This window comes from Xenopus laevis, chromosome 7S (assembly GCF_017654675.1).
Source record: "Xenopus laevis strain J_2021 chromosome 7S, Xenopus_laevis_v10.1, whole genome shotgun sequence".
NCBI lineage: Eukaryota > Metazoa > Chordata > Amphibia > Anura > Pipidae > Xenopus > Xenopus laevis.
Window position 1 is genome coordinate 35,808,771 of NC_054384.1, and position 22,976 is coordinate 35,831,746.

Below are 22,976 nucleotides of genomic sequence, written 5' to 3' on the forward strand. Positions count from 1 at the left end.
TAGCCTATTGGCTTTATTTAATGTTTGAATTATTTAAGGCCAATTTATCAAAGTGTGAATTTAGAATAACACTCACCTGCTTTCTGTTCATTACTATGGGATTTTAAAAGCATATTCATCACATGATAAACGCCATTGATAAATACAATTCTAAAAATCCCATAGGACTGAATAGAACATGGGTTAGTTTTTCTGTGGCGAGTTCTAATCTAACATTTTGATAAATCTGCCCCTAAGTATGGTGATCCAAAGACCCCTTATTTGGGGTCCAAAGCCTTCTGTTTAAAAAATCCTATACCTGTACAGGAATATGTATAATTATATATTTTATCATTGGTCCAGTATGTTTTTAGTCACATTTGCAGGAACAGGGGACAGGAAAACAGATAAGCCCCAAGGACACACTCACTCCCGTGACATACCAGACACCCCCCTTCCAGTAATGAAATGATTACTTGATGTATTAATGTGGATTGAAAGTTCAAAGGTTTATAAATGTTGCTGAGAAAATCAAGCTATGCGATTTTATGAGCAAGTGTTTATAGCCCAATAGCAGTCACTATGCACATTCTGTATCCCTCCTCCCCCTTATCCCTCTCACTAATGCCTCCCCCTTATCCCTCTCACTAATGCAGAGTTCTAAATGGAACAAGCAGATAGTTCAAATTAGTTCACATTAGTACCAACAAACAACATGTTTTTAGTCCCAAATATAATGTTAAAAACATTATAGCAGAGAGTACCCCCCTCACCTCAGCAGGTGGTACTCCTTCTGGGGGACGGCACTGGAGTAATGCTTCCTGTTCTAAAGCTACTTCTTTGCCCAAGGGTTCCTGGTCAAAATTCTTCCTCAAATCTGTGAGAGAGAGAACAGGGCACATTCACAAAATATACTGTCAGTGCATTAGTTAGAAAGGACAAGTATGTTATTCTTATATATTTCATAGACAGGATAGTTTTTTTAGCCCAGCCCCCCTGTTAAGTCTATATATTTCCATTTTAACCCCTAACAAGCTACATAACGGCTATCAAAGACTGGTGGCAAATGCAGTTTATTGTAATTTAACAACAGCAGAGAGTATCAGTTTTGGGCAGACCCTAAATTACAATTAGCAATTTTATCTAAAAAAAAATAGCACCACAAACATTTCGACTTCACCACTAACTCAAGCCCTAGGAGGCTGATTTTTGAGGAGGTTGTTTTTATAGATCCAGATTTACAAATGTCCTTGTGGAGGAATGGAATAAAATTTAATAAAAACATGCCATCTATTTTATATAATTGTAGTGTAAAGAAAACTTTCTATCTGAGAATCTACAGAAATGTTTGTTCCAGAGACATCCACAAGATGGGAGTGTGGATCTGTTTGTGGACCCTCATGGCTCTGAAGCAACAGTGCTGGCAACTACCTGCAAGTGACACAAAGCCAGGTGAAAACTTTATTCCCATAAACATAAGCGACTATCAGTATAAAGATCATCAAATAGAAATAAAAGTTAAAGTGAATAGCATTAAGCTGTCTATATCCTGTATATAATATATATCATGTATATAATATTTTTTTAAAATACAATTATTATGTTCACACTGTAGAGCCCTCAGACTAAATCTAAGAGGAGGATGTTTTTGTAAGACACGTGGGGTAATTTATCAACACTGGGCAAAATTGCCCATGGGCTGTAACCCATGGCAACCAACCAGATTGCTGCATTCATTGTTCTGCTTGCAGCTGGCTTTAAAAAGCTAATCACTGATTGGTTACTATAGGTAACTGCCCATGGCAAATTTCCCCAGTGTTGATAAATGAGCCCCACTGTCTGCAGGCAAACTGGACGTTTCTTGCCTAAACAGTGCAACCAAAATGCAGACCATGAGGCGAAACACCATATTCATTTTATTTCCATGCTTATCTTTCTATCCATCTTTCCTAGAAGCTATGGCCAGTGAACCCAGCATCTAATTGAGCGTGGACCAGCAATCAGATCATAACAGGGGCCTGTGCAGACCTATTGGGAGATTATGCAAAATCTCATATTGGCAGATTATCACATTGATTGCATAGTATTTACATTTTCCCAATATATGTGTTGGATCCCAGGAGAGAACTCATCTAGACATGGGCCAATACCCTGGCCACGCTGTGGAGTCCGCAGTTTATATCAGCCCCTGTATACAGTTAATAGTAGCTGTTTCCTGCCTACTGCTTTCCCATGGGCAAATGATTGGCCTATGACACATTGGATTAAACATGGTCAGAAAATGTTAACGTTCATACATATGGTGTTAAGTGTTCACTTACACAATTAGCTAATGTATTATAAATAACAATAACAAGAAGCAGATTCCCTAAAGCAAGAAGGGTCTATTAAATAATGGTTATTAAAAATAAATATATAATGAATTATAATTACATTTTTAAAGAAACAGATGGACATATGAATATCCTTCCCAACAGGGGAATAGAAATTCTGGACTGTATTACTGTGCAAAACTTACAGGCAATTCTGACATAAGATCTTTTGCTTTTAGTGGTTCCTGCTGAGCTCCAAGCAACGCACTGGCACCAGAAATCTTCCAAGCCAAAAAGTTCTTCTACCTGCTGCCTGGAGACCTCAATCTGGACTTCTCGTACCACAAGGCCTAATGAGGGTGAAAAAAAGGTGTTTTAATCCGACAACCCCGCCTAAACAGTGTACTTAAACAGGCCATGTTTTAATGCACAAATACCAATTTAAAAATCTGTTCAGTTGATGGTATTTTAATCTCAGTATTTACAACATATAAAGAATTGATCAAATTGTCCTTCAAATGTCAAGGCAAAGTATTATCTGCCACCCATTTGGGTTACAAAAGAAAGTCGGGCTCTTAAACCTCATAGTTTCAATGTGCATCCATTGTAATGCATGTATTGAATTCAGATACTTTTTTATTGCAAGAAGTGCTGCACTTTTGCCTGCTTGTACAACATAGGTTTATGTAATATAAGGAGCAAAGTTTGCATTACTTCTTATCACCCATAGCAACCAATCAGCAGGTAGCATTTACTGGTCACCTGTTTAAAAGGCAGCATCTTATTGGTTGCTCTTGGTTACTGCTCCTGGGCATACTTTGTGCCTTTTATTACATATGGGGGTTTATGTTTAAACAACACAAATGCAACTGTGTTTAAAGTCAGATCTCACAGTGATGGAAACAACCAGGCAGAATGAATTGCAAACAATGAGTTCCTTAAATACTCATTAAAAGGACACCCATGTATAAGGGTTTACACATAGGAACTGCTGTCATACTAATTAGGCAGCTGGGTGAAGCCAATTGTAATCACACAACATTTTGAGTGACAATTCTGTGCTAATTTCAATGCACCACCATAATAATTAGCCAACCCCATGCACAACCCTGTCTCACGTCATAAAAAGAGTGTGAAAATACAGTGTGACATTGGCACAAGCATAACGTAACACACATTATTCTGCTGCTTGATATTCATGGAGAAAAAGTGAGTTCAAGAACAAGAAGATTGCTTACTTCACGTCAGTCCTAAATCAATAAAGGAATGAAAGTTGTTTCATGGATGATCACTATATTACTTCAGGACTACTAGAATATATCAGTAGTACGATATTTTTAATCTCAATTTTCTTTCTGATATGTTTATTTAAAGAAATTCTGTTTTCTCTCTCAGACCTTTGCTGTTGGTGCCTTCCAATGAGATGCAGGCATCACAAGCTAGGAATCTAATGCAGGCTTAATGAGGATGAGGACTCTAGCCTGCTGCCTTGTTTCTGTGGCAAAACATCAGAAAATCTCATGTACAACACCATTTCAGAAGCCCATATTCACAAGGGGGCATGGTATGAACTGTAGTTAAAACTAATTATGCATTGACACATGCACTAAACAAGTTTATTATGTGGAAAATCTACATCAATTGTCTGCATTGTCAGCATTAAGTTAATCTTATATTAGCACGCTGAGATATCCAATTCAGAAGTCAGATACAATCATATTGAATGACTACATATAATCTAATATCATGGACACATTACAGAGGTGAAAAGGTCAAATATTTCTGCACCGGTATATTACCTGATGTATATAATTTACTATTGGTGGTATGTGGAAATGTTACATAACATTTAAATGAGATATTGGAGCTAAACATGTTACAATAAAGATTGAAAAAATAATGTGCTATATAGGAGAGAAGTGTGCAATTCACATGCTGGACTTGCCTTAGTGATCCATAAACTATTTGCATCAATTAAATGTACTGTGGCATCAAATATGTGCTATAATAATCAGCAAGCTACATGGACAAAGTGAAAAACTACTGATACAGAATGTATAAAATTGAACCCCTTATTAATACTCCCTTTTAAAATAGATGTATGGAATTTTAACCATGTGCAGTGAATTCACATTACAGTTGGACAAACCTTCCTTTCATATGGAAATGAAGGAAGGGTTTGTTGTAGGGTTCTGTCTGTGGCTTAATAAATGACAATATGATGAAAGTTATAAATTAACCTGGTTCCTATTTTTTTTTTTTTAATTTATTCTTTCAAAGGACAATTTGGTTTAAGGATTCCAGAAGTTTCAGAACAACAGCATCAGATGGGCAGCCGTAAGTTAGACATCACATTATTTTAGAAGTCTCTGAAGTCCAAAAGTCATAATTCATTTTCTTATATAAAATGAATGAAAAGAAAAATTGTACACATAGGAAACTAGCTAGCAGTTATGCAAGGGACTGTGAGGTTGTTAAAGGTGGCAATACATACAGAGATCTTCCAAATGAGTGGATCTCTCCCCGATATGCCCACCTTGAGGTGGGCGATATTGGGCTGATCCGAGTGTGGGCCCTAGGAGAACTAGGAGAATATGGGCAGACAGATCAAGGACTGAATCAACGACACGATCTGATGGGATTTTTAAACCTGCCTGACTTTCGGCCAGATATTGATCAAGGGAGCCTGTTGCAGGGCCCCATACTCTGCCCAATAAGCTGCTGACTTGCTGATCTGTTGGCAGCTTATATTAGCCCATGCATGGGGACCATAAGACAGCTGAGCCTATTCAGACAGTGAAGGAAGCAGCAGATCAGATGGGTGTCAGCATTACAGACAAGCAAGCATTCTCAAACATAATCATACCTGTCACATCATCCACTCTTTCCTTGGTGATATGGTCATTCTGGTTGACCCATTCCCCATTGCACTTGAAGTAGATCTGTGTGGCTGGGTTTGCCTTGCATACTAATTCTACAGCCTTGTTCTTCACAATATAGGCATCCTCTGGCTCCAACAGGAAATGTGGCAAGGACTCTGCTGGGGCTGATGGGAAGGAGTCTGGTAGAACATCACTATATTCAATTCCTACAAAGACAAATTTGAGCAAACCTGATAAAGAACCATGATCATCTTATCATATGTACCATATGTATACATTTTCTTAAACATTTCTGGTTAGTGACAATATTTTATATGGCCATCACAGGGAATTATTTATAAAAATAAGTCAGGAGCTGGCCCCAGGCACCCTCCATCCCTTTGTTATATGCCTCTTCTGCATATCCCTAATCCTGGCCCCGTGTTTTCCTAGTCCCTTAAAGGTAATGGCACTAACATAATGTATGTTATTAATGGAGCAGTAAAGACCCCATGCTCAACATAGATTCAATGAACAAAGTCTGAGCTAAACTTTCTTTGCCAGGTGTTTTTTTAATCACAAAAAATACATGATTTTTCTTATTTCTTAACACAAACAATTCCATGTTTTGTGTTTGCAAGGTAAAGAACTATCTGTGCCAAAGCACAGATAACCCTGCATAATAGTCAAAACAGTCATAAACAGAGAGGGAAAGTTGGGCGTAGTTTATACAGAGCTCACGATCCCTAAGTTAAAAGAACTCAGATAGTGAACATGGAGGTAAAATAATGATGTGTTGCTGCTTTATAATAAAAATAACTAAGAAAAACGAACTCTCTCAATTAAAAGAATAGGCATGCGTTCTATTTATTTTGTGCATGCTCAAAAAAGATGCATAGATTTATACTGTGCCTGCACTAATAAAAAAACAAAACAAAAAACTAAGCTACCAGTTAAGGTAATCTACAAGGTAAGTTGGAGAACATATGTAAAGTCCATTTAAAAAACTATATAGGATCTAATATCTATTTTTGTAATATGCATGACCATACCTTATGTCTGCTAATAAGTATTAACTAATAAACCCAATATGATTGTTTTAGCATCAATAATGCAGCTTACCGTATATACTCGAGTATAAGCCGAGTTTTTCAGCCCCCAAAATATGCTGAAAAGCTCTACCTCGGCTTATACTCGGGTCAGCGCAAAAACGGTCGCCGGCGCCTAAGAAAAGTCGCCGGCGTCTAAGAATAGTCGCCGACATCCAAGAATAGTCTCCAAGAATATTCGCCGGCGTCCAAGAATGGTCGCCGGCATCCAAAAACGAGACGCCGGCACCTCCAATGGGAGCAGAAACCCTCAATTTTTTGATTGAAACTACCAGAAGCTGCTGCATTTCTCACCCTCGGCTTATACTCGAGTCAATAAGCTTTCCCAGTTTTTGGAGGTAAAATTAGGTACCTCGGCTTATACTCGGGACGGCTTATACTCGAGTATATACGGTAGTTACCATCAACTACAAGGTACATTTTCTTATTATAGGTCTGTTATCTGGGAAAACCATTATCCAAAAAGCTCTTAAATACGGAAGGCATAGACTCCATTTTATCCAAATAATTCCAATATTAAAAAATGGTTTCCTATTTCTCTGTAATAATAAAACTGTACATTGTACTTGATCCAAGCTAAGATATAATGAATCCTTATTGGAGACAAAACATTTATATTAGGTTTTTTAAATTTTTTAGATGCAAATAACATAACAGCCATTATCAGGAAAACTCCAGTTCCCGAGCATTCAGGGTAACTGTTCCCATCCCCCTATAGAGAAAAGTGAATTATTTTTAAAAAAAAAATAAGTTACTTGTTTATAATGGACTAGTAGGTAAGTTTTCCTGTAATTCAGAGCAGTCAGGATAAGGAATCTCATACATGTACGTCCCCTTCTAGTTTTTCACAGCAGGACATATAAAATATATATATGTTACTATTAAATACTCTTTTGGAAATAAACTCTAGGCTAAATTCTTCTTTTATGTCTTTCAATCTTTGACTTCCACAATATCCTAACATCAGCTGCAAAGTAATTTTTACACTGGCTTCATTATTGGAATGTAATTTTATCAGCAGTCCACCAATTGTACCAAGTCACTAGGTAATTAGAATGGACAGCATTTAATTAGGTACATTTATAAAACCTGTGGGTACATTTGGGTAGAATAGTATGGTCATTTCACATATTTTATTACTATTTCACTTTTCCAGCATTGTCTCTATTTGAATAAACTTGAAATGTTTTGTCTGCATTATTTTGTCCCACTCTTTACTGAATTGTGGTAGTCATTTGGATTTACTTTTACATTCCATCCTCTTTCATATGTACTCATTTAACTAACAAACCCTAGTGGCTTCCAGTTTTCATAACAAGTAGCCTTAAGGAATACAATAAATATACAGCTGTTAACCAATACACATTAAGTTGCATTTCTTCCCTCCCGCAAAGTTAATTTGTTCCCTAAGCACTGAGGGACTGCAAAACAGATGGTTAGGAATGCACGTGAAAACCTATTTAACGTCCTAAATAGGGGCCACATGCCTTTGAGAATCTGTGGGGTTTATTTAACACTGCTTTGCAGTCACGCAACAAAACACAGAGGTAACATTATTGTACATTTATTCTAACTCCTGAAATTGCTAAAGGCAAGTCTAGCAGATCATGGCCAGATAAATTCAGTGTGATTACAGGAAAAAGGTTCAAAAGCATGTTTCTAGGCTGTGCTCTCATGGTGTATGTTGTTCCCTTGCTAAAATAAATTGTATTCATAAGCCCAATATATGTTGATTGAAATACAACATAACACTTACCCCATCCAACTTATTGACCCTGTTCTCATATTTAGTTCTTTATAAGTTTGTTATTGAGCTCATAATATATTTTTAAAGTACCACTAACACCAAAAAATTTTTTAAAGTAATAAAAATATCATGTAATGTTGCCCTGCACTGGTAAAATGGGTCTGTTTGCTTCAGAAACTCTACTATAGTTCATATAAACAAGCTGCTTGTGTAGCCACGGTGGAAATTAAAAAAAGACTGTATAGCACAGATTAAATAGTGGATAACAGATACATCACATATTCAACAGAGCTTATCTGCTAACCAGATCCTTTTCTCTTTTGCATGGCTGCCCCCATTGCTACACAGCAGCTTATTTATATAAACAATAGTAGTGTTTCTGAAGCACACACAGCTGTTTTACTAGTTCAGGGCAACACTGCATTATGCTTTTATTACTTTAAAACACTAATTTTTTGATGTTGCTGTTCCTTTAATAACTTAGAGCAGAGGCAGAACAGAGTGGCAGTTTATTAATTTTACCATCCAATAAAACCAAGTTTATATAGCCAAAGTATCTGAGCAACTAGTTATTTAGGAGACAAGCATTGCTGATACATCTTAGGATACCGTTTTTCTTAAAGTCAAACTTCTACCCTGCTACAGCTGCCTTGTTAAATATAAATATCTAGGGACAACTGAAGAATGGCAGGCACTGCTTGTGTGAATTCGTAAAGCCAACTGTAAAGTATGGTTGATGAGATATTATGGTTTAAGCTAGGGGCCATAGTTACAGTAAAAGTAAACTTTAATGTCACAGTAGACAATCGTGATAGGAAATGAGATTCTGCATTCCCCCTCCACCCAAAAAACAAAACACAGATGAAAGAACAAACAAACTGTGCACTGTTGGTGCAGAGATACTGTTTATAGTGGGGTCATGAGCTGCACATCCATGGACTAACAAATACAATTTAAATATTACTTTTTTATTGTTTCCCTTTAAATATATCATAATTGGAATTTGAGAAGATAGAAGACTTCGAGAATAGTAGTCCGGGTTCTGGCCAATTTCAGTTTTTCCCGAGCTCACCTGGTTCGAGATATTCTATTTATATGTTACAGTTATATATTCTGTATCCCCCCAGAGATGTGATTATCTTAGCACACACCAAGTCTGTTCATGGTTCAGTAGTATCTGTGACTGCTGTATTATTACCGTATTTATTTTTTTTAATGATGCTTAGTTTATAATTGAAAAAATAAAGAAATAAAAATCACCCTGTGTGCTCAGCCATTAAATTACAAGACTCAACAAAAAAAACTAGATGAACACAGCACTAACAACTCTAAAGCAATTAGCAATGTGATCTTGTGCTAAAAGTTATGAAGTTATGCTACATTTGCAGGGTCAAGCACATCATATATATACTATGTACACAGTGTGCCGGGTTTCTTCTTAAATTCTTCTTTTTAATTATTCCCATCAGGTAGGAGAGTTTGGGAACAACAGAAATGGAAATATCAAAAAGTAACCCATATTAAATATATTTGGGCTTATATGATAAATTTAACTACAGCAGGCAGATTAATCTATATGAATTCAGAAACAAGGCCAAAGGCAGAGTCCTTTTAAATAAGCCATGGAACTCCTTATATACAATAGGGAGCACATTATTTATTATAATACACAGACAAATTGTCCCTAAGATCCATTTAAAAGGATATAATTTACAAGACAGTCACGGCTCTTGTGTATTGTATTTCTAAATTCTGAAGATTATATATATATATATATATATATATATATATATATATATATATATATATATATATATATATATATATATATATATAGATATAGATAGATATAGATATATAGATATATATATAATCTTCAGAATGGACCCGCACTTCAAATAGTTCAATCAAAGTGAATGTTATTGAATCATCTGAAGATTGTATGTTATAACTTGACCCAGCACCTACCATATATATATATATATATATATATACACACACACATATACATATATATATATATATATATACACACTTCAAGAAAAAGACCTGCAACACAAAGATAACGTGAAAAAATGTAAAAAATGTAAAAAAATGCTTGAACATCCCATGTGACCTTTCGTGTGTGTGTTATAATGATAGTTTATTGCATATTATTATAAATGCCGATTACATTAATTTCTACTTCTACAGTTTTCCTTATATATATTGCCCCCTTAATGCAGCGTTGGCCTACATTTTAGGCAGACTGTAGATCAAGGAAGAACAGTGACACCTTTTTATAATTAAAGAGGTAATAATAATGTTTTTTTCTCATTGCCAGTCAGCTGCACGGCTACATTACACCTCTGAAACAATTTTCAATCCAGCAGGGACACAAATATATCAGGTTACCCTGATTAAACCCAAGCCTAGCCCAGCTCAGAATTGTTAATTATCTTAAAGATGCTTGAAATCCCAAGGGCAAGCCAAAGATTTACAAAATACTTTTTTAACCCAATATACTGTTCCATGCGGATGATTCACAACATTTTCCCCCTGTTTTAAATTAAACTTGTTTATTGTTGATGTAATCTGTGTATGAATGCATATATGCATTGGTGCTGCTGCCAAATCCTGAACATTTGTTGTGGGCTAACGGTTATTGAAACCACAATGCATCACTTCTTTTGCTACACCAGTCAAAACAGGAGGGAATCCTAATGCAGGCACAATGCAGAGAGTTCAGAAAATTGATCACAATAAACTACTGAACTGAGGCAAACAACTTACTCTCATGCTATGCTTCCCCTTAAAGATCATACAAAATGGTAAGACCATTTCTAAACTGTTGCTGTATCCTGCTGAGAAGAATTCACCTAACACTATGTATTGGTTGGTGGAATTTGATAAATCACACCTGCTATATATATAGGAATGAGCAATGTTTCATTCTTGTCATCTCTCGTGCTTCATAAATAAAAATAAGCCAAGAAAAGAACTTACACCTAACTTTACTTGACAATAAATAACTGTTTATATAAAACAGCTCTAGAATATTTTTTTTTCTTTTCTATATAAAGGCGCATACCAGTTTAATATGATTTTTGTCTGAAATGCACATACTGGCATATTTATTTCAAGGCAAATTTGAAACACGTGAGTTTCCGGCAACAAGGCCAACTCATTATATATTTATAAGAGTTTAAAAAAATCATAGTTTACAGTCATTTGATATATTATACCTGTTTTTCTCTAAAACATCACAATTTTCTATTAGATTTAGAGGAAGCAGACCCCCCCCCCCCCGTGACTGCAGGGTCTGCTTCCTCTGTAGTTATGCCACTGTCCCAGTAGTTCCCTGCATTTCTGCTGATTAATCGTTCATGCTCTGGGAAGCTGTCAGTTACCTGAGGGACCAGACTCCCTTCAATGATACGTGAACTTTGTTTTCTGCTTGATGATTTGTGACAATGCCTAAACTCAACAGCTCAATAACAGCTCAATGTCTGTGTCACAGACACTCGTAACAAAATTCAAAATGGGGATCAGCTCAAATTTGTTTTTAGGGTTTAGCTCTGCTTTAAGAAAACCATGTACTGGTCCAATGTACTGACCAGTGCTGCCACCTGCTTACCTTTCTCATGTTCCTCTCATCAGACTCGTGCAGTAGAATGAAAAAATAAGACTTAATAAACACGCTTCAGTCAGCACTAGGATTCCTGGGGAAGGTATGTAAGGTGGCAATGTGGTGCTTCATTAGAATCTTTTTCCTAAAGAGAGAACCAGTCCTGGGAACAAAACTAAATTCACCTGGGAACAATCCTAAATTAACCAGCAACATCAAAAGACCAGGAACTAGGCTGGATTAAATGGCCTCCATTAGAATCTTTATCCTAAACGGAGAATCAGTCCTGGGAACAAAACTAAATTCACCAGGAACTAGGCTGGGTTAAATGGGTTCCAAAATATCCAAATACCTTTCTGCACCTTGTCCTATACAGAAGAGAAATATTGAATACTTGGCAAGTAAATTTTGGCATAAGAAAAGGTGTAACAAATAGTGTATAAAGCACCAAAGGTAAACAGGATGACATTTACATTACTGGACCAGTGAAAGACAGGCAGACATTGTTATATACATGCATCACGATCACTGAATAATTATATTCCTGTCCTTATGTATAGTGCAATCAAGGGCACAAATTAAAAACAAATACATATATCTATATATATATATATATATATATATATATATTTTTTTTTTTTTTTTTTTTTTTTTGCATAAAAAATTGACACTAAACATTTGCCATTATTATGTGAATGCATATCAGTGGCACCCTTTCTACACTGTCGATTTCTGTGATATAAGAGAAAGCCAAAAGTGTTTAGGTTCACATCTACACCTGGCTTCTTGCCAGACTAATGTAGGTGCTGTTTAGACCAGAGCTGACATGAGTCTCAGCCATTACATACACTTAAAGATATATTACTCTGCTGAAGCTTGTTGTGACATCTGCCCAAGGCCAATTATTAAACTAATCTTTTTCTTGTGCAATCATATTCTTAACAATAATTATTTTTGTAATCCCTTTAAGCCACAGGATCGTTGACAGTCTTGGCAGTACTTGTTGCCTGGCAATGTACTCCACTCCAAAAAAAAAAGTAGGTGTGTGTGTGTAGCAAATGTGACTCGTACTTACTAAATGGTGTTTTAAGATAAGACAACAGCTGTTAGGCATACAGCATTGCCACAACTTAATTTATATTAACCAAGTGTGACGATAATATTTCCATTGCCTTCCTTTTACATAAAGCACAAGTACTGTAACATCGCTACAGGTGCAAAGCAAACAGGGCTTTCCCTGTACATGGTAAAGGAAAACTATACCCCCAAAATTAATACTTGAGCAACAAGTTTGTGCACCGTGAATCATACGATCCCAGTGGGCTGCCCTTATTTTTTAAAATTGCAATTTTCTATTTAGGTTTACCCAATGGCACATACTACTAAAAAAGTATATTATTATGAAAATGGATGAAGCTGGGTTTTACATATGAGCTGTTTTATGCAATATATTTTTATAGAGACCTACATTGTTTGAGGGGTATAGTTTTCCTTTAACTTGAGGAGTTTGACAGCCCCCAGCAAAATTTGTACTCACATCCCTGGTCTACATACAGTCCTTGAGTCCAAGGGGCTGGCAACAGTAAGAGATAGCTACTTTCCTGCATTGCAGCAAACATTTACCTATATCCGACAACTGGCCATCTACTTATACACAGACACAAATATAGACTAATGGTGTAGGGGTTTGTGCGCTAGAATGGGGGACCCGATCTCTATCCCCATGCCCTGGCTACACAATTAAATGGTGAAGAGAACAGGGGAACTGTGACATCTAGGAAGTGCTGAATGGAAAGTGAAAGTAATTGTCTGCCCCGCCTCTATGCCTAAGGCATAGAGGAGGGGCAGACAATATTTGATTGACAGCTGAGATTTTCAGATGATCTTACAACAGCTATGAATGCTTTAATAAAAAATAGAAATTGGATTTCATGTTTAATTTGAAAAGGAATTTTATTATGTGACAGGTCCACTTTAAAAGTAAACCACTTTAAGCATGTAGGTTCACTGGATACCAAAAGTAAGAAGATCCTTTTAGAAGTTTCCAAGAGTGAAAGGCATATTTATGAAAGATCAAAAATCCGAGTAGTCTGATATTGGGAGGGATTTTCTGGCTGTTAGGAAAGTTTTTAACAATCTGGCACATTTTGTTTAGGTTTACTTAAAGCAGCTGAACACATTTGTGTCTTATGGGGTATTTGTATAAACAAAAACAATGTGTCTTTAAATCAAGAAACAGAGTACAAATACTGCCATCGCACACTATACCCCAAATTTCAGGAAACTGGAAAACGTATACTGGCCATTCAAATATAAATAGAAGCTCTTCCTAGCACTAAAGTTGCATTCTATTATCAATTATATTTTATGAATGTTAGTAGGGAAGAGTGAAATATCCGCTACTACTAATCTTTATTAATATAACAGGCAGCCAAGCTGAGGAGAGTGGAGTTCCCTCTGGCTGGTGGAAGAATAGATGAGTGCTATTAACCTCCGCACTTAGACTCACGCTGCCGTAAATCTAATAAGACTCTATGCTGCCCTGTAGCAGATTTGAGGTTTCTACTTCCTCTGTATCTCATTACAGAGCAAATAAATGGGAGAACTTCACAGGCCAGACTTTTTTTCTGTAAAGTATTTGATTTCTGTGTTATTAGATTATATTTCATATTCAGAAATATATTAAGTTTACAATCTACATTGGCTACACATAAAATAGAGGTTTCACAACTTATTAAGAAGCAACGTATTATGTTTCTTTGGAACTCGAATTATTCTGATGACCAATTATAATTTTTAAGGATATTCAAATGATTTTAGCAGATTTTTTTTTAACAAGAAAATGCTCAGTGAGATTCTCAAAGTAGTCATCAGTGACTAAACACGGAAACAAAAAAAATTGTTATTTAAGTTATTTAAGTGAGTAATAAAATAAGCTTTGCCCCCACTGGTTATATAATGTGACTTTCTAATTCTAAGTGTAATAGGGGATAGAATAGAATATATTTTGTTAACAAACTTTATATACTTCAAATAAATAATGGCAACAGACAATTCAGTTGCTTTCTGCAATCTGCTTATAATGGAAATTTGTACCAAATATCCAACAATATGACATGCTGTCTCTAAATGCTATCCCACAATCCCATAATAGGTTAAATAATATTTTCCCAAGAAAATGCTGGATGTTCTTTTATAATTTTACAGAAAATTATAAAGAATATATTCAGATCCTTTATAAACACAAATGAACTGCCAAGGCATATGCACAATCCATTTAGTATACAAAGAGATAAAGAATTATATAGTCCACAGTCATGGCAGTAGACAGTGCTATACACATCAATATTATAGTTAATGTGGCATCTCATGCAACCAAACCAAACATATTTGCTATATTAAAGCCATGGCACATGCATTGTTTTGATTGCTGCTACTTGTGGCACCAATTATAAAGCTGCTACTCCAGGTTGTCTGGCACCTGCTGCTAGCACCCCAGATTGATCCTCATTCAACTCATCTGGGGGCTACTGAATATACCAAGATATATAAAATAATACATTTGGTACAAAAGTCAATCTAATGCAACTGTTTCCAGCTGGCCACACTCCAAATTGGTTATATAGTTCTATCCTTATGAGCCATAAGATGTCAAGTTGATAAAATGATTTGATTGAACCTAACAAGAATACTAACCAAATTCCTGTTGATCTAAATGAGTACAGGGCTGTACTTCCACATACTGCTCTTTGCACTGTCATACCTCCCAACATTTTGTAAATAGAAAGAGGGACAAAAAGATTTGCCACACGGAGTGAGCCCGAATTGTTTTGATCATGCCCATTTTGTGGCCACCCCCACTAATTACAATGGTCATTTAAAAAAAAAAAAGTAACTTTCAGTTACAGTAAGAACCTGTACTTTTTCCTATAGCCTGCCCTGTGACCAACCCAAAACAATTGCTCAATGTAAAAGATTTAAAAAAAGCAACATTAACAGTTACATTTACATATATACTGGACAGTTTAGCAAGTTTAAAGTTCACGATCAACATTCATTATAATTGATGTTGGTTAAGTTTTTGTTCTGAATGTATAGTTCCCTTTTATGTACGTTGTAGTAAAGAAAATTGTGGGATGGGATTGGTTCTCCATTACAAAAACTCTCCTGGATTGATCTTAATACAGGAGGTGGAGAGATTGACAAATAAAATACAAACAAGCACAAGTAAACAGAATAAAAGATTCCCGCAGGTTTTCTTTGTGTTTCGTTGCAAGTGGCTGGTACAATGTATGCTGTGCCAAGGGAAAGGAAGCAGAGGATGCTGGGAAATTGGGGCAAAGTCTCTTAGCTAGCAGGGCGAGGCTACCATGCTGGGCACATTTATCATAGGCAATCAAAACATCCTTTCATACCCATCCCAACACTTTCCAAATCCATGCCAGATGGCCCACCCACTGCATGGGAACTAACTTGCATTGTCTCCTCTCAGCTAACATTCACAGTGGGGAGAAAGGGAAAAAATCCATTCATAGGAAGATCCTTTCCCATTATGCAGAAATTGATTGTTAACAGCAGGAATGGTGGCTTCGCACTTGAGTTTAAATAATGCAAGGTCTGAAAATGTTTTAAAATGCAATAGGAGGTATATAGGTTTTACTTGTTAAATTGTTTGCTATGAAAGGAATGACAGAATACAACATGGATTTTCCTGTTTCGAGGAAAACAAACTGAATACAGATTTAAACTTCAAAGGGAGTCTCTATATTCAACCTTGAAATCCACCATTATATTTGAAGGATTATTTTTCCATCAGTTTATGTAGTGCACTCACTGCATAAAAGACATTTAAATCCAACCTCTGTGCAACCTCTAAGGAAAATGTATTGGTTTACAAAAGCTAACATGCCCAGCCAAACTTCAGCATGAACAGAAACTGGTGCCAAAATTTAGGCAACGTGTTATGCTTGATCATCTGAAAACAAGCAGCATTTCCAGTTATAGAGAAAACCAGTGGTGATTTAGAAACATAGAAAAATTGACTTTTGGTCATAGAACTCTTCTTAATTGTATCAAACCATATTAGACTGAGCCTAGAATTTGGATCAAATAATAATAGATGCTTATAAAGAGCCATCTGGAGAGAACAGCATCAATAGCTATAGGCCACTGAGATTTTAAAACCTTTCCATTATACATATAGGTAGATCCCTGATCAGAGAATAGTTTGGCAGGCTATCATTTTCCCATGTAGGCCACTTAAGAGTTGGCAGAATGTTTCACGAAGTTTCACAAACTGTGAAGCCAGACCCTAACTTATGAAATATGCATGAATTGATGATTATGATTCTTCACTAAATATTTCCGGTTTGCCAAAGATAAGGAATAATAGGAATGAAAACCTTTGGGCTGTTCCAACATGCTTACCAAGATTTGCAATGGAAACTCGTTTATTTAATAGCACCAAAACAGGCAATAAGTGACTTCTGACAGACATTAAACCTCATTGTTTTATATCATAGATTAAATCAGTGGGGATGTATACAAGACTATATCTCTGTAGCAGGCTCTCCCTAAACCCCCTAGTGAATACAGCCAAATGTTGGGGTCCCTTCCCAAAGAATTAAAAGCTATGGGAGAGGTAAGAGTTCCATCGCATTCCTGTTAATGAAAAAGTATTATATTCTGTTCTAGAAGTCAATTTCTCCTCTGCAATATGTTGTATATGCTCTGCTGTAGTTACTGGGTTGTGCAGTAATTTTACTGAGTTTGTATTGCAGATTAGCCGAAGTTTGTAGTGAAGCCCTGCAGACAGAAACATAACTAGAGGGGGGCAGGCCCTGGCCCAGGATGCGCAGTGGGCCCCCCCGGCCCCCTCCGTACGCCCGGAACTGGCCGGGAATAATCGGCGAGCTTACTGCCGGGGGGCCCTGAGGGGGTGCGGGCCCTGGCCCTGCTCCCCCCGTAGTTCCGCCACTGCCTGCAGAGCACATGTTTCATCCCAAGATATTCTGCTGTATGAGAATCTGCCCTGTCTGATCAGCACCCTGTCTATATGATTCTCTCATCACAATACAAGGAGATTGTTTATTATAACCTTTATAGAGTATGCATTATACTGCATACGGTTATACATATATAAGGTTATAATAATGCTGTAATATGTTTCTGGGGATATCTAATAATAACTGCCTTTATTATATTGGGCTGGAGCCTTGCAGTGTACATGACAGTGGCAGTGTGTTTCCCTGCTGTCTTACAGGACTCCAGCCAAGTGCCATCCATCATAAAGGACCAGTAACATAGATTTAAAAAAAAAAAAAGTTTGTACATAACGGGAAAAAAAACCCACCAACACACATTTAACTTTAAATTCACAAAGTCTTTATTAAGAAATAATCTACCGATTCTCCACTTGCACTCCTCTTCAAAAAAAGGGCGATGATCCATTGTGCGGCTCTCGATTTCTCCTCCCTGACTTGTATAGGAGATGGCCAGGAGAAATTAAGCGCTGCATGATGTATTGTCGCCTTGACGTCTTTTCTGAAGAGGATTGCAAGCAGAGTATCGGTAAGTTATTTCTTAATAAAGACTTTGCGAATTTAAAGTTAAATGTGTCTTGGTGTTTTTTTTCATTATGTACAAAAAATTTTGTTACTGGTCCTTTAATAAAGATTTAAAAAACCCAGAGCATACCCACAAAATTTCCATCATCATCAGTTGTGTGTCTACATACTGAGTGAGTGTGGGGATCCCGGGGCTGGTGCAACAAGGCGAGTTTCAATTGTACAGTTGACGTTGCTGGAGTGGACTTTTAACTGCTGTTCATTTTTAACATTCTATCTAAATTTTGTCCTTAGTGCAATCTGGTTTTCTTGGTCAGTGTAGGTAATGTCTGCAGATATATCAAACCCTTTAATTACAATACAGATCATGAAAATAGATCTTCAGTATGGTAAGCATGTCACACTTACAGGTTGGGTTGAGAAACATTGTTTAAGTGGATCAGTGAACAGTCAAAAGGGAATTCATTCTGACCATCAAAAAAAAGTGCTTCAGTGCATCTAGAAACTGAATATTGTAGTTAATACACCATATCTACAAAAATCAATTAAACAAAAAAATGTGTATTGCTTTACGCTATCTTATTTTATATAAAGTACAGGAATGGAATCCATTATCCAGAGAGCTCCAAATTACTGGAAAGTCATCACCCATAGACTAAATTTTAATCAAATACTTTTTAATGTTTTTAAATACTTTTTAGAAATTATTACCCTTTCCTCTATAATAAAACAGTACCTTGTGCTTGATCCCAACAAATATATGATTAATCCTTATTGCAGGTAAAACTAGCCCTTTTATTTCATGTTTAAGAGATCTTTGAGTAGACAAGGTATTAGGCTACCAATTAAATAAAGATCTGGGAAACCGCAGGTGCTAAGCATTCTGGATAACAGATCCCATAGCTGTACAAGGAAAATATTATTACAGAGAAGAAAAATTCAACTTGTATAAGCAGGACACTATGGAAAATGGTACTACAGTATATTTTCTAGAAAATGTGTTTCAGGATAATAAATTCTGATTTTTTTTTTTTTTTAAAGAACAAAGCATTCCCTGAAGCCTATATTTTTCAGGTGTACCACAGTGCTCCACATATAATCACATGAGTTTACTAGGAAGCAGCAACAGAACATAACTCATTAGGCAGTCAGACACAATTACACAGTATATGAGAATGAAAAAGGCAGACTTTAGTAAAAACCCTCTCCTTGTTTCTGCCTCCTTGGTCCATATGTTGCAATCAGAAAACTCCCTGGAGCAGTTTGGTTACCTTATCCTACACTTGCTGTATGAGTCGGGGGATGTTAATTTCACAAGGGTTCTATTTCTTAACCAAGTATAAATTTACACAATTACAAGAATTGCATTCAGAAAAGGGACTGATCCATTCTTTAACAGGTAAAAGCAGATGCGAAAATTAAGCGTGCCTTATGAAGCAAGGGATTATGCACCTGCCTGCTAAAACATTGTGCATGTCAAAAATCAGTTTAAGGCCCCTCATTTGTCTTCAGTAACAAGCCCCTGTCAGAGTACTCCATATGTACTTCTAATACCAAATGACAACATGCCTTGGCTGAACCAGGACTTAGTGCATAGCCTCGCTAATTTATTTGTTTACTTGAACCTGATGCTGCACAGGAAATATTTTTAGCAGCTATTAAACTTGCTTTCTTGCTTGTGGCAATATATTGACTATCACTGTAAGCAAATTCAAATTGCAAAAAGTATTTTGGGGGGCAGAAGTCAGTTACCCATCACTGTTAGATGATATACTGTAAGTAAATGATCAATTCTCCAGAAATCTGCTACACAGAAAACTCTAACATGTATCGATTCCATTTGCTTTTTAAAGGACCAGTAACATAATTTTATATATTTTTATAATAAAAATATAATGCATTGCTGACCTGCACTAGTAAAACTGCTGTGTTTGCTTCAGAAACACTATTATAGTTAATATAAATGAGCTGCTGTGTTGCCATGGGGGCAGCTATATGAACTATAGTAGTGTTTCCCGAAGCAAGCAGATCAGTTTAACCAGTGCCGGGCAACACTACATAATATTTTCATTACTTTAAAAACTTTAATTTTTTCGGAATACAAATAACAAACTCTAAGCTGCTGCACAAACCTCAGGTCCAAACTGGCACTATGTAGATACTGGCAAATGCCAGAGGGCATCTGTAACATGCCACAGACAGTCACCATTATTGGGTCAGTGTGATGTTGTTGACTACAGCTTCCAGTGTCCCCTCAGTAGTTGCAGGTAGGAGTTGAGCGTTCCTCTGAATGTGTTTTAATAAATCTTAAGGTTACAGATTTAACATTAGGGAGGATGTCATGGTTGAAGGCAAATGGTCGTTTATTAAAAAGCAATTAAAATCATATACTGTTCAAAACATTTCATGTACATAAGGCTGCACAATTTCCAAATTTTAAATTAAAATAGACACAAATAACATCTACTTTAGAAATGCAGAATGAAATATACTGCAGGCTATGCTACCACTCTTTTTTTCTACCTTTCTACCTGAAATTACTTGCCATTTTCTTTTCTCTTCTTTACTGTTCTTTACTGTTCTCAAAAACATATAACATATAATTCTCAGGGACTTCTTAAATTATGCTGCCATAGGTGATAGCCTTGTTTGTGTAACTGCTAGTTTAAATGGACCATTTGGCTGCATAAGCTACAATGTAAATTGCATACTGAAAACTTGTAATGGAAGAAAGTGACAATTGCCATTCAGTTAAGACTTGCTTATCATGACAGTTTCAAAATAAATCTAAAGTAATAGAAGGAAAAGTAAAGTGACATCAAAGTCCACAGTGTAAAAAGTGAGGTAGCTTACAGGGGCCTACAGAGTGCCAGGTGCACATGCTGCTCCAACACCTGTTGCAGGACAGCCCCAAAAGGTTAACACGGTAAATAAATGATCAAATATTGATATATTCATACTTTGTAAAACTTGCATAGAAAAATACAGAGCCATGACAGAGCTGTAGTAACTGGTAATGTTTCCTCTAAGCTGTATGCTTACAAGTGAGCATATAAGATAAGACACCAGTGCACAAAAAATTGTGGAGTGTCTCAAAAATATAGTAAGCAAACACAGCTGTTGCCTGAGAATGTAGCACAGCAGCACATCTTACAGTGTAAAAAGTAGCTTGCAAGACAAGAATTTACCTGTAGGATAGTGAAGCTGATTTACAAACATACGGTAAGTGCCAGCAGCAAGCCATTAGGTGTTTGTTTGCATTTCCTAACCTGCAGTACACAAGCGCAATGCAATGTAGCACAAGCGCAACACGCGTATGTATGGAGATATTGTGTTGCCTTTTCATACTTGATATTGTGTTGACTTTTCATACTTGGATACTTGGTCCATTGTTCAAGCCATGTTTGGAATGTGGATGTGCTTCACACTCTTAAGCTGGCCATAGAAGTTGAGATTTTTAAAAGATCAGATCCTGATCGTGAGACCATGATCTTCTCAGAAGGATCGTACGATCGTACGAATTTACCATCAACTAAAAAGACCAATTTACCAGGAAAACAAAGGGGAGCTGCCTGCTTGGCCCTGCAAACATAGAGAGATTGCACTGGGACCGACAAAGATTTTTTGACCTGGCCGATCAATTTCCCGACAGATGTCGGCCGTAAAATCGTAAGATGTACGATCGTTCGAATACCACTAACCACACGATAATTGGTCGGGCTTCCCTAAAATCGGTCGTTCGGCAAGAAGAATCGTCGCGTCTATGGGGACCATTAGGGTCAGGCCACACAGGGAGTTTTGGGGAGATTTTAATCGCCTCGTTTGTGCGGCGACCAATCTCCCCAAACGCCTTCCCTGAATATGCGCCGGCTAAAATGATAAAAAAAAAAAAAAAAAACGCTGGTGCTAATCACACGCAGCAATTCGTTTTCCGAAGTCGCCCGAAGTTTCCTCGTGATGCAACATCAGAAAATGAACCAACGCATGTGATTAGCGCCGCTATGGGAGCATGCAGTTAAGGTAAGCCTCAGTAACATTGCTGACAGTGGCTATACCAATGACAATGTGATGCATTCAAACGCATGTACATCTGATATACAAAGGGGGAAGGGTAACTTTGGGCGTAAGGGCCCCACTGCATAATTTGTTTTCAGACCCAACCACCATACAAAATAATGGGTGACCTGCAACCAGGGTTGCCAACTTTTCTGAAAAATATTGGCTTTCCTATATTTTCATCTTAGCTATTAATAATTCAATAATTCATATGCATGCATTAAAATATTGAATGAAACGTCCTTTTTATTATAAAAAGAAAAAGCATTTTGTTGTAGAAGAAACAGCTTGCTACAGACTTTAAATGGCCTTGATTTTGGAAAATAAGCAAAAAGAAGCTATAACCCAAATCTAAATGGGGTAAAAAAAAAACTTCTAAGCTAAAAACATCCCTTATGATTTTCTTCCCAATCAAAACTTAATTGAAAAAGGAAAATAATCTTACAACTGATTAAAGTTATTTCCAGAAAATTCTTAATTTAAATGTTATTGCAAATGAACAGGCTGGTGATTGGTTCCACTACCCCCTGCCCTAGAGGGACTTGGGCACACATACCTATTGCTAAACATCCCAGATTACACGTAGTGCAGTACAGTGCAATTATATTCCTAATGTATATGAAAACAGAGCAAAGTTGCCCAGGACATCCCCTCATTAGAATCACGATGATGGAGTTTACCAGGTACACGTTATGCACTGGTGGCCCAATACCAAATCTAACCCCTAACATATTCAAGT

General features: G+C 36.7%; 1 protein-coding gene and 1 long non-coding RNA gene across 4 annotated transcripts in view; one reads left to right on the plus strand and one right to left on the minus strand.

Annotated features, from left to right (window-relative positions):
* LOC121396287 overlaps nt 1-2,661 on the plus strand; it is a 37,597-nt gene extending 34,936 nt beyond the window's left edge. The window contains exons 3-4 of the long non-coding RNA XR_005962959.1: nt 1,289-1,431; nt 2,531-2,661. This is a non-coding gene — a long non-coding RNA (uncharacterized LOC121396287). The remainder of the gene's footprint in view (nt 1-1,288; nt 1,432-2,530) is intronic.
* unc5b.S (unc-5 netrin receptor B S homeolog) overlaps nt 1-22,976 on the minus strand; it is a 111,908-nt gene that overhangs the window by 20,369 nt on the left and 68,563 nt on the right. For all 3 annotated transcript variants that reach the window (XM_041570336.1, XM_018226772.2, NM_001161894.1), the window contains 3 exon segments: nt 5,158-5,379; nt 2,498-2,641; nt 753-856 (listed from right to left, as the gene is read on the minus strand). In XM_041570336.1, coding sequence (XP_041426270.1) covers nt 753-856; nt 2,498-2,641; nt 5,158-5,379 — 470 coding nt within the window.